This window comes from Manis javanica, chromosome 2, assembly GCF_040802235.1.
Source record: "Manis javanica isolate MJ-LG chromosome 2, MJ_LKY, whole genome shotgun sequence".
NCBI classification, from domain to species: Eukaryota; Metazoa; Chordata; class Mammalia; order Pholidota; family Manidae; genus Manis; species Manis javanica.
In genome coordinates this window covers 66,849,519-66,862,486 of record NC_133157.1, presented here as the reverse complement: position 1 = coordinate 66,862,486, position 12,968 = coordinate 66,849,519, and the positions used below count along the sequence as shown (strand labels likewise).

The 12,968-nt window shown below is 44.2% G+C and overlaps 1 protein-coding gene across 4 annotated transcripts in view; it reads right to left on the bottom strand.

Moving 5' to 3' along the window:
* PIP5K1B (phosphatidylinositol-4-phosphate 5-kinase type 1 beta) overlaps positions 1-12,968 on the bottom strand; it is a 360,505-nt gene that overhangs the window by 15,617 nt on the left and 331,920 nt on the right. For all 4 annotated transcript variants that reach the window (XM_036991203.2, XM_036991204.2, XM_036991202.2 and 1 more), the window contains one exon: positions 1,045-1,142. In XM_036991203.2, coding sequence (XP_036847098.1) covers positions 1,045-1,142 — 98 coding nt within the window. The remainder of the gene's footprint in view (positions 1-1,044; positions 1,143-12,968) is intronic.

Genomic DNA, 12,968 nt, shown 5'->3' with positions numbered 1-12,968 from the left:
CCAGGGCAGAGGCAGTAACAGTGCTGCTCGGTGGGGGCTCCATCACTGCTGTGGGCCAGGGAGGCATCTCTTTTCTGAATGGCAGCTGTTGTATGTTGTAGCAGCTACCATGTGTGTATTTCTGCGTGTGTCAGAGAAGCCATTCCTATACCTGAGAGAGACACTGCTTGTCACCTGGAGATCTTGGCCTTTGAGGTAGATGAGTGACCACATGGAGCTGTGGCTGCAGCCTTGGGCCTGGGGGTCAGCGTGTGTGTGCAAGGAAGGTGGGTTCATGAGCCAGCAGTGGCAGGGTGGAGACTGGAGCAGTGCCTGGCAGTTTTCCACCAGAGCCCATTTTTCTCCCAGGACACCCACTAGGCTGTATGGCCCAACCTCCCTGCAGTTAGCTGGGGTCGTGTGACCAAGTCCTTCCCACTGAAATGTGAGGGAGGGACAAATGCCACTTCCAGGCCTTCTGTGCTCGTCTCTTTTTACAGTGGAACCTGGATAGGGTGATCCAGCCTCAACCACCCAGAGGACAGTAAAGTACTGACAGGTGACAGGAAGGTAGGAGGAGCCCAGTTCCCTGAATCATTTTTCACAGAGGCATGGCCACTTGACCTGAGAAGGGGACACAAACCACGCCTGGCTTTAGCCATCACAGGTTTTGGGTCTATTTGTTAAAAAAGCTAGGCCTACCCAAACTACTAAGATACCAAAGACAGTAAGTACAAAACTGGAAACAACCTAAATGTCCAACAGTAGGGGATGGGTTAAATGAATTATAGTACAAACATAAAATTTAACACTATTTCATTAAAAGTAATATGGTGGATAGTTTGTGATGTGGAAAGATGCTTCAGTGCTGGTGCTAAGGGTGAAAACAGGTTTTATATGGGATAGGTGTTTTTTTTTGGTAAAGAGAAAGGAAAGAGAAGTATGAGAAATAAAAGCTAATGGAAGTATGTTTGTGTGCATATGTTATATGGTAAGAGAGGGAGGGAGGAGAGGACGGAGAGGAAGGAGGAAGAGGTCTTCAATATGGAAGGTGCTTTTTCTTACCCAGGGTTGCCCAAAGTTCCTGCTGTCCTCAAATTCATCAAACAGATACTCTGCTTTTTGACATTCAGAATCTGGTGGAGGCAGTGGTGGTTCAAACTCTGAAAGTCAAAGTTAAAGATAGCATTATCATTTTTTAGTATATTCCAGTCCACTATTGCATGGTTTAACTATTGCCACTTCTACATCCCAGAGGGACTGTGTTAATGTTTTTCAGGGAATCTTTTCAGCTTCTTTTAATGAATTATACTGTGTTCTCCTGGTCACTCTCTAAGCCTGTGCTGTCCTTATAGCAGCCACATGAAGCTATTTAAATTTACATTTACTGAAATAAAATAAAATGTACAAAGTCAGTTCCTCAGTGGCACTGGCCACATTTCCGGTCCTGTGGCCTCACGTGGCCACGGGCACAGACATAGAACATACCCACCACTGGAGGAGGGCCCTGGGCAGCACTGCTCTGGGCTAGTTGGAAATGTGGTTTGCACTGGCGAGGCAGGGAAGCATCAGCCAAGCTCCTAGAATCTGATTGAAACGGGCAACACCAAATTGTAAGAGACAGAAGTCTGCTGGTGTGCAGAAGAGAGGTTCTCACTGCAGGCTGCTGTCTGACAGATCTTATTAACATGATCTGCAGGAGACAATGTGACCTGCTGATGTCCTTTAACACATAATTGCTGAGCGTCCAGGCTCTGAGGAGATGAGTTGATTACCGCCAGCCTTACTGACCAGCCAGAGAGACAGGTTAACAGCTAGAGGAGGGCAAGTAAGGGGTGAAGAGGTCCTGCTGTGTGGGAGGGGATGGAGCCCTTAAAGGAGAGAAAAGTGGTACAGCCAGAGTGGAGGTGGCAGGGAGGGATGGAGGCAGGCGGGGGGCCACAGGCCTACTGAGGGCGCTCAGCTGCCTGGGAAGGCACCAAGCTGGAAGAGGCTGGTAGTGACGTTCTCCAAAGGTCACTCTGGTCGCCACTAAGAGACGGGGTCAAAGGCTGTCAGTTATTCTCTTGAGCCATCAGAGGCATTGCCAAGCTCAGAAAGGGGGAGACAGAGGGCATGGGGCTGAGAAGTGAGCGGACAAGGAGCTATGGGGGTGCAGGGCACAGCAGGAGGATCGAGGAGGGTGGCTATAGAGATGAGAGTGAGCCACCGTGATGATCACAGTTATGGCCACTGCACATCTAGGGAGCTCCCAATTCCAGTACTGTTCTCAGTCTTTACAGATGTGGACTCCATTCACCCCCATTATGACCCTGTGAGGGAAGTAGGGTTATAATGGTCATTACAGCAGTGACGGTCTATGAAGTTGCCACAAACACTAGATTAGTGGATTTCTCCTAAGGGAAATATGAGGTTAGGTGTCTGTAAGCCTCTGGTCACAATTTCACCAATTAATCAATAACTTGTTTTACGTGTGTTTCTGTTTTAAGACACTTTGTTTAATATATATTGTTGATTCATTAATATTGAGTTAAGGGCCAACAGCACTGTAGCTCATGCCTGAATGAAGCTTATCTAACACACGTGTTTCTTTAGTAAGGTACATCACAGCCTTCCCATGCTTAGGAACACTAGACACTAGCGGTGTGGTGCAATTCTCGGGGGCTATTTTAAACAGTGGAAAAGACAAAAATGCAAAAAACATGCCATTAAATAGGTGGTAAAAATTGTATGGAGGAAGATACTGAGGCATGGAAGGGTAGCTGGCCCAGGTGACACAGATACAAAGTGGAAGAGCAGGGAATTTGAACCCAAGCTGTCTGGCTCCAGGGTCCAGGCTACAAAGGAAAGAATCACATACCTGGGAACCATATAGGTTCCAGACATGGACGGGACATGTTTGAAATGTGGGGTCCTTCTTGCCAGGATCCTGGCCCCTCAAGTCCTAGCTGTCTTAGTCTCTCTGATACCTATACACATCTATTTTTCTGTTTTTTTTTTTTTTTACTGCAAAGGAGACTTTTTTTTATATTATCACTAGCCATGAATTTTTATCATTAGTTATTACATAAATGTTGCCTACTGCCATTATCTAAATGGCATGATCATTTTGTGTCCACAACTTGCTTCTGTATTGATAAGAGGAATTTTCATAATTTTCATCTCAACTGATCAGTGAAGGTTTGAGATACAATCTAACATCCAAAATATCTAACATTTTGCAAATGGCAATGTAGTAGAGACATACTTTTAATTACCTTTCATTTGAGTGACCTGATGTAAAATATAAGTTGATAATTTAGAAGTCCTAAGTCTCCAAAGGAGATTTTCAAATGCACTTGTAGAAATCGTTACAGGGAGTGAGATTTTTAAGAACTATCTTCCATGTCCACATCCTTTTAATTCCAGCTGCCTTCCTTTGCCTGCAAGAGGAGCCCAGGTGAGATGGATATTTTGTTTGATTTCCCTGATGTCCTGAACTTTTGGTAGTTCTTTTTTTTTTTCAAATCTGTTCATTATAAATTTAGCTTGGTGTTTCTGTTTGATCTCTTCAACTCTCTTCACTGCATCAATAGTTTTATTCCACAGCCCTTGCTGGTATTTGACTGGTCCATTTCTATGTTTTTCAAATTCAAATGAATTACCTACCCTAAGCTTTTTACCAGCTGCCTTACGGAAGGCTTTAGTCCACCTGACCTTGTGAGGATTGCGCTTCTTTATAAAGTTTTTATGACATTCAGATTTAAAGAATCTGAACACCTTGCAGTTGTTGTGGACGAACACCATGCTGTGGCTGGGGTAGATAGGCCCAGAACAGAAATAACGCTTCTCTACATGCAGAATAACTCTATAAGCTCAATCGTCATGTGTCTGTTTTGTTTTTTAATTTTTCTATCTTTGATGGTTGTTCTGGGTGGAAGGTTTGGTCTAAGGCAAGTTACTCATTCACAGCTAGATGTCTCTATTCAGCTGTTTTTAACCACAAAAGGAACTGTTGCCAAAGACTCCTCGCCTTGTCTCTCACTTGGTCTCCCTGATCTAATATTCCCTGGGTAACTGCTTAACCTTTTGGAACCTCTGTCTCTTCCTCTGAAGTCAGGGATCATGGTACCTGCCTCACAGACTGGTTAAGGGGCTTAAACAACAGGATGTGAATATTCCAAACACAGAGCCTGAGGGTCTTCAGTAAACTTGTTTCGAAGCATGTCAACAAAAGTGTGGAGAGGCAGGGGGCTGGAGACAAAATTCAACCCTTGCCCAAGGGAGAGGCTGCCTCTCTTTGCTTGAGGGAGGCAGGTGGAATTCATGGTGGTGAGGGTTGTTTTATGAGTGTCCCACCTGAAACCACCCAATGGTCACCCCTCCTGCTTCCAGGCCACCTGGAGCCCTTGGGCTATCCTTTTGGGGTAGGTTTGCCTAGCTTGAGTCTCCAGGGGCCAGTCAATCTGTGTCCTCAGTGCTGTGCTACTCATGGGAGGCATCTGAGGAAACACTAGCTAGTTCCTAGGCCTAGAGTCTCAGGCCTATATGCCCAACTAAGGTCCACCCTGGTGAGGCCTGGCCTCTGATGGCTAGCAGGGATGCCAGCATCCACTCCTGTAGTCCCCTCATCACCCTGGGCCCTGTCAAAACAACATCTGAAGACTGAAGCAGTCCTCACCCGCTGCTGGAAGGCTGAACTAATACAACCTCTCCTGGCATCAGATTAGTTGAATATTTGCTGGCCCCTCACCCAGCAATGCCAGTCTGAAGAATCCCCCACAAGGAGCTTCTGTCTACACACAGGAACACCCACAGCAGCCCCATTGTCACAGCAGCCCAATGGAATCAACCAGAAGTCACCAGGAGGAGACTGGATAAAGTGTGATAGACTCACCCAATAGGAAACTACCGAGCAGAGAAAATACAAATGATAACTGTGTGCATCCCTGTCTCCAAGTCTCAAAGACAACATGGAGCACAAGGAGCAAGTCACAGCAGAGTAAATACAGAAAAATGTTTTTTATATTAGCAGTACCTGGTTTGGGAGACATACAGAGAAGGTAAAACTCTCAGAAAAGGAGGTTTGACTGACAGAATTCAGGACAGCAGGGCTATAATGGGGTCAGCATGAAGGCCTTCCAAGGAACAAGCAGAATTCTATTTCTTAACCTGGTGGTGGGGACATAGGAGTTCATTATTAATCTTTAAACAATACAGATTTTTTATATACACCATTGTGTGAACTCATATATACTGTCTGTGAAAGACAAAAAATGAAAGTGAAATAGGGCATAACGGGTTTGTCGAAGGCCAAAAGCTCATGGTTCATAGGTGAAAGTCTTGTCCCTCTAGGAAAATTAATGGATGTCTAAGAACCTTCCAAGGTATGCAAAGTGTCTGCAGCAGGAGTTTATGAAATTATCTAAGAGGTGGTAACATCTAGTTGTCTCCTCCTTGGGGCTACTTCTTGCATTGAAGGGGAATGTTTATAGGCCCAGCACTGTCACACTCTCAGTAGGACCAGGGGCCGCCTGATGGAACCAGAGCCCTCCCCATGCCTCTAAACTACATGCTTAGGTGGCATTTCTATGGATTCTGGGTTCTGGTGAGCAACTAGAGCTGAAATCCAACAGTCAGAAGCTAAATATGCTCTACTCCAGAGCTGTATGTATGGTAGCCACCAGCCATACATGGTCACTGAGCACTTAAAATGTGGCAAGTATATCTGAGGAACTGGCTTTTAAGCTTTATTTAATTTTAAAATGATAATAAAGTTACTGGAAATTTTTAATATGTTTGGAACAACTTCAGTGTGTGAATTTACTTTTTCAGTTGTGAATTTATAAAATCTATAGATCAAGTATTTCCATGATAAATTAGTTTGACATCTGAATGGACATGTGCTAGAAATGTGAAATGCATACTGGATTTGGAAGAACGAAAAAATGTAAAGTATCACGTTTATGATTTTTTAGTATTGATTACATGTCGAAATGATAATATTTAGGAAAAACTAAGTTACATAAATGTATTGCTGAAACTAATTTCACCTGTTTCTTTTAACTTTTTCAGCATACGTACTAGAAAATTTAGAATTACACATGTGGCTGCCATTCTGTTTCTGTTGGAAAGCTGCTGTTGACATAGAACTAGGGGGTTGAAAAAATAAGGATGGGGAAGATCCCCCCAAATGAACTCAGGTCCTGATGAATTTTGGAGTACAAGAGACTTTAAGCATCAACTTAAGGACAGTTAAGGCCTTAAAAAAGTTAAACAGGGGCGGAGCCAAGATGGCGGCATGAGTAGGACAGTGGGAATCTCCTCCCAAAAACATATATATTTTTGAAAATACAACAAATACAACTATCCCTAAAAGAGAGACCAGAAGACACAGGACAACAGCCAGACTACATCCACACCTGCAAGAACCCAGCGCCTGGTGAAAGGGGTAAGATACAAGCCCCAGCCGGCAGGACCCGAGGCCCCTCACCCCAGCTCCCGGCGGGAGGAGAGGAGTCGGAGCGGGGAGAGGGAGCCCAGGACTGCTGAACACCCAGCCCTAGCCATCGCACCAGAGTGCAGACACAGTGCATGCGTGGGGTCCTGGATACTAGGGAAACAGGACAGTAAGACCTGTGAGCAGGTCCTGCAGCCAGTGCTCGGGACAAAGAAAAGCGAGTGCTTTTTGAAAGTCTTAAAGGGACAGGGACCCCACAGCTGGACGGAAGCATCCCGGGTCACAGTCCAGCAGCTGGAAATTCCAGGGAACTCTGGGAGCACTAACCCCCTGGGCAACAGCTCTGAGACCCCTCACGGAGGTAAACAGCCAAACAGCCCCCTGTCCATTACCCCTCCGGGGCCCCGCCATAACAGAGCAGCAGCCTGAGGCTGGGCACACCCACAGCAAGGGAGCTTCCTCCATACCGGCAGGGCAAGATACAGAGACCCAGTCTACACACAATTACCCAACACGAGCCACTAGGGGTTGCAGTTGTCCCAGTAAAGAAAGGCCAGGAGCAGGTGTAAAGTCTTGGCTCTCCCAGCTGACAGACTAGTCAAAAGCAAACCACTGCACCTATCAACATAAAAAGGCAAAAAAGGGCGGAGCCAGGATGGCGGCATGAGTAGAGCAGTGGAAATCTCCTCCCAAAAATACACAGAGGTATGAAAATATAACAAAGAAAATTCTTCCTAAAATAGAGACCAGAGGACACAGGACAACATCCAGACCACATCCACACCTGCAAGAACCCAGCGCCTTGCGAAAGGGGTAAGATACAAGCCCCGGCCCGGCGGGACCTGAGCGCCCCTCCCCCCGGCTCCCGGCGGGTGGAAAGAAACTGGAGTGGTTTTTTTTTTTGGCGAGTGCTTTTTGGAAGCCTTAAAGGGACAGGGACCCCGATGCTAGGGAGGCAGTGTGCCAGGACCGGTGAGCGGGTGTCTGGGACCGGCGCCTGAGGACAAAGATTATTGTGCGGTTTTCCCTATGGGACTGGTGGGTGGGTGCCTGAGACTGGCACCTGAGGACGGAGGAAATCGTGCGTTTTTCCCCTTTTTTTTTTCCTCTTTTTGGCGAGTGCTTTTTGGAAGCCTTAAAGGGACAGGGACCCCGTTGCTAGGGAGGCAGGGCGGCGGGACCGGTGAGTGGGTGCCTGGGACCGGTGCCTGAGGACAAAGATTATCGCGCGTTTTTCCCTACGGGGCCGGTGGGCAGATGCCTGAGACTGGCGCCTGAGGACGGAGGAAATCACACGTTTTTCCCTTTTTTTTTCTCTTTTTGGCGAGTGCTTTTTGGAAGCCTTAAAGGGACAGGGACCCCGTTGCTAGGGAGGCAATGCAGCGGGACTGATAAGCGGGTGCCTGGGACCGGCGCCTCAGGACAAAGTTTATCGCACGTTGTTCCCTACGGGACCGGTGGGCGGGTGCCTGAGACCGGCGCCTGAGGACGGAGGAAATAGCACATTTTCCCCCTTTTTTTTTCTCTTTTTGGCGAGTGCTTTTTGGAAGCCTTAAAGGGACAGGGACCCCGGTGCTAGGGAGGCAGAGCAGAAGGACCGGTGAGCAGGTGCCTGGGACCGGCGCCTGAAGACAGAATATTGCGCGTTTTTCCCTGCAGGACCGGTGGGCGGGTGCTTTTTGGAAGCCTTGAAGGGACAGGGACCCCGGTGCTAGGGAGGCAGGGCAGCAGGACCAGTGAGCAGGTGCCTGGGACCGGTGTCTGAGGAAAAAAAAAAGAAAAAAAAAATCGCGTGTTTTTTCCTTTTTTTTTTTCTGTTCCCTCTCTCATTGTTGCTGTTGTTGTTTTGGTTTGGAGAGTGCTTTTTGGAAGTCTTAAAGGGGCAGGACAAGACACTTAGACCAGAGGCAGGGAATCTGGGGATCTCTGGGCACTCTAACCCCCTGGGCAACAGGGAGCACAAAGGCCCCTTACAGAGATAAATAGCCTCCCCGCCGCTCCCCCTCCAACCGGGCTCCACCACTTTGGAGGAGAAGCCCCAGCCAGGCCACGCCCACAGCAACAGCGGAGATAAACTCTATAGCAAACGGGCAGGTAGCAGAAGCCCTGACTGCACACAGCTGACAAGCATAAGCCACTAGAGGTCGCTATTCTCCCAGGAGAGGAAGGCCACAAACCAACAAGAAGGGAAGCTCTTCCAGCGGTCACTTGTACCAGCTCTGCAAACTATCTCTATCACCATGAAAAGGCAAAACTACAGGCAGACAAAGATCACAGAGACAACACCTGAGAAGGAGACAGACCTAACCAGTCCTCCTGAAAAAGAATTCAAAATAAAAATCATGAACATGCTGACAGAGATGCAGAGAAAAATGCAAGAGCAATGGGATGAAGTCCGGAGGGAGATCACAGATGTCAGGAAGGAGATCACAGAAGTGAAACAATCCCTGGAAGGATTTATAAGCAGAATGGATAAGATGCAAGAGGCCATTGAAGGAATAGAAGCCAGAGAACAGGAACGTATAGAAGCTGACATAGAGAGAGATAAATGGATCTCCAGGAATTAAACAACACTAAGAGAACTATGTGACCAAGCCAAAAGGAATAATATTCATATTATAGGGGTACCAGAAGAAGAAGAAAGAGGAAAAGGGATAGAAAGTCTCTTTGAAGAAATAATTGCTGAAAACTTCCCCAAACTGGGGGGAGGAAATAATCGAACAGACCATGGAATTACACAGAACCCCCAACAGAAAGGATCCAAGGAGGACAACACCAAGACACAAAGTAATTAAAATGGCAAAGATCAAGGACAAGGAAAGAGTTTTAAAGGCAGCTAGAGAGAAAAAGGTCACCTATAAAGGAAAACCCATCAGGCTAACATCAGACTTCTCGACAGAAACCCTACAGGCCAGAAGAGAATGGCATGATATACTTAATGCAATGAAACAGAAGGGCCTTGAACCAAGGATACTGTATCCAGCACGACTATCATTTAAATATGATGGCGGGATTAAACAATTCCCAGACATGCAAAAGCTGAGGGATTTTGCTTCCCACAAACCACCTCTACAGGGCATCCTACAGGGACTGCTCTAGATGGGAGCACTCCTAAAAAAGAGCACAGAACAAAACACATAACATATGAAGGAGGGAGGAGGAGGAATAAGAAGGGAGAGAAGAAAAGAATCTCCAGACAGTGTATATAACAGCTCAATAAGTGAGCTAAGTTAGGCAGTTACTAAAAAAGCTAACCTTGAACCTTTGGTAACTATGAATCTAAAGCCGGCAATGGCAATAAGTACATATCTCTCAATAGTCACCCTAAATGTAAATGGACTTAATGCACCAATCAAAAGACACAGAGTAATAGAATGGATAAAAATGCAAGACCCATCTATATGCTGCTTACAAGAAACTCACCTTAAACCCAAAGACAAGCACAGACTAAAAGTCAAAGGATGGAAAAACATATTTCAGGCAAACAACAGTGAGAAGAAAGCAGGGGTTGCAGTACTAATATCAGACAAAATAGACTTCAAAACAAAGAAAGTAACAAGAGATAAAGAAGGATACTACATAATGATAAAGGGCTCAGTCCAACAAGAGGATATAACCATTCTAAATATATATGCACCCAATAGAGGAGCACCAGCATATGTGAAGCAAATACTAACAGAACTGAAGAGGGAAATAGACTGCAATACATTCATTGTAGGAGACTTCAACACACCACTCACCCCAAAGGATAGATCCACTGGGCAGAAAATAAGTAAGGACACACAGGCACTGAACAACACACTAGAACAGATGGACCTAATAGACATCTATAGAACTCTACATCCAAAAGCAACAGGATATACATTCTTCTCAAGTGCACATGGAACATTCTCCAGAATAGACGACATACTAGCTCACAAAAAGAGCCTCAGTAAATTCCAAAATATTGAAATTCTACCAACCAATTTTTCAGACCACAAAGGTATAAAAGTAGAAATAAATTCTATAAAGAAAACAAAAAGGCTCACAAAGACATGGAGGCTTAACAACATGCTACTAAATAATCAATAGATCAATGAACAAATCAAAATAGAGATGAAGGAATATATAGAAACAAATGACAACAACAACACTAAGCCCCAACTTTTGTGGGACACAGCGAAAGCAGTCTTAAGAGGAAAGTATATAGCAATCCAGGCACACTTGAAGAAGGAAGAACAATCCCAAATGAATAGTCTAACATCACAATTATTGAAACTGGAAAAAGAAGAACAAATGAGGCCTAAAGTCAGCAGAAGGAGGGACATAATAAAGATCAGAGAAGAAATAAACAAAATTGAGAAGAATAAAACAGTAGCAAAAATCAATGAAACCAAGAGCTGGTTCTTTGAGAAAATAAACAAAATAGATAAGCCTCTAGCCAAACTTATTAAGAGAAAAAGAGAATCAACACAAATCAACATAAACAGAAATGAGAATGGAAAAATCACGACAGACTCCACAGAAATACAAAGAATTATTAAAGACTACTATGAAAACCTATATGCCAACAAGCTGGAAAACCAAGAAGAAATGGACAACTTCCTAGAAAAACACAACCTCCCAAGACTGACCAAGGAAGAAACACAAAAGTTAAACAAACCAATTACGAGCAAAGAAATTGAAATGGTAATCAAAAAACTACCCAAGAACAAAACCCCGGGGCCGGACGGATTTACCTCGGAATTTTATCAGACACACAGAGAAGACATAATACCCATTCTCCTTAAAGTGTTCCACAAAATAGAAGAAGAGGGAATACTCCCAAACTCATTCTATGAAGCCAACATCACCCTAATACTAAAACCAGGCAAAGACCCCACCAAAAAAGAAAATTACAGACCAATATCCCTGATGAATGTAGATGTAAAAATACTCAATAAAATATTAGCAAACAGAATTCAACAGTATAGCAAAAGGATCATACACCATGACCAAGTGGGGTTCATCCCAGGGATGCAAGGATGGTACAACATTCGAAAATCCATCAACATCATCCACCACATCAACAAAAAGAAAGACAAAAACCACATGATCATCTCCATAGATGCTAAAAAAGCATTTGACAAAATTCAACATCCATTCATGATAAAAACTCTCAGCAAAATGGGAATAGAGGGCAAGTACCTCAACATAATAAAGGGCATATATGATAAACCCACAGCCAGCATTATACTGAACAGCGAGAAGCTGAAAGCATTTCCTCTGAGATCGGGAACCAGACAGGGATGCCCACTCTCCCCACTGTTATTTAACATAGTACTGGAGGTCCTAGCCACGGCAATCAGACAAAACAAAGAAATACAAGGAATCCAGATTGGTAAAGAAGAAGTTAAACTGTCACTATTTGCAGATGATATGATACTGTACATAAAAAACCCTAAAGACTCCACTCCAAAACTACTAGAACTGATATTGGAATACAGCAAAGTTGCAGGATACAAAATTAACACACAGAAATCTGTAGCTTTCCTATACACTAACAATGAATCAATAGAAAGAGAAATCAGGAAAACAATTCCATTCACCATTGCATCAAAAAGAATAAAATACCTAGGAATAAACCTAACCAAAGAAGTGAAAGACTTATACTCTGAAAACTACAAGTCACTCTTAAGAGAAATTAAAGGGGACACTAATAAATGGAAACTCATCCCATGCTCATGCTAGGAAGAATTAATATTGTCAAAATGGCCGTCCTGCCCAAAGCAATATACAGATTTGATGCAATCCCTCTCAAATTACCAGCAACATTCTTCAATGAATTGGAACAAATAATTCAAAAATTCATATGGAAACACCAAAGACCCCAAATAGCCAAAGCAATCCTGAAAAAGAAGAATAAAGTAGGGGGGATCTCACTCCCCAACTTCAAGCTCTACTACAAAGCCATAGTAATCAAGACAATTTGGTACTGGCACAAGAACAGAGCTACAGACCAGTGGAACAGATTAGAGACTCCAGAAATTAACCCAAACAAATATGGTCAATTAATATTTGATAAAGGAGCCATGGACATACAATGGGGAAATGACAGTCTCTTCAACAGATGTTGTTGGCAAAACTGGACAGCTACGTGTAGGAGAATGAAACTGGACCATTGTCTAACCCCATATACAAAGGTAAACTCAAAATGGATCAAAGACCTGAATGTAAGTCATGAAACCATTAAACTCTTGGAAAAAAACATAGGCAAAAACCTCTTAGACATAAACATGAGTGACCTCTTCTTGAACATATCTCCCCGGGCAAGGAAAACAACAGCAAAAATGAGCAAGTGGGACTACATTAAGCTGAAAAGCTTCTGTACAGCGAAAGACACCATCAATAGAACAAAAAGGAACCCTACAGTATGGGAGAATATATTTGAAAATGACAGATCCGATAAAGGCTTGACGTCCAGCATATATAAAGAGCTCACACGCCTCAACAAACAAAAAACAAATAACCCAATTAAAAAATGGGCAGAGGAACTGAACAGTTCTCTAAAAAAGAAATACAGATGGCCAAG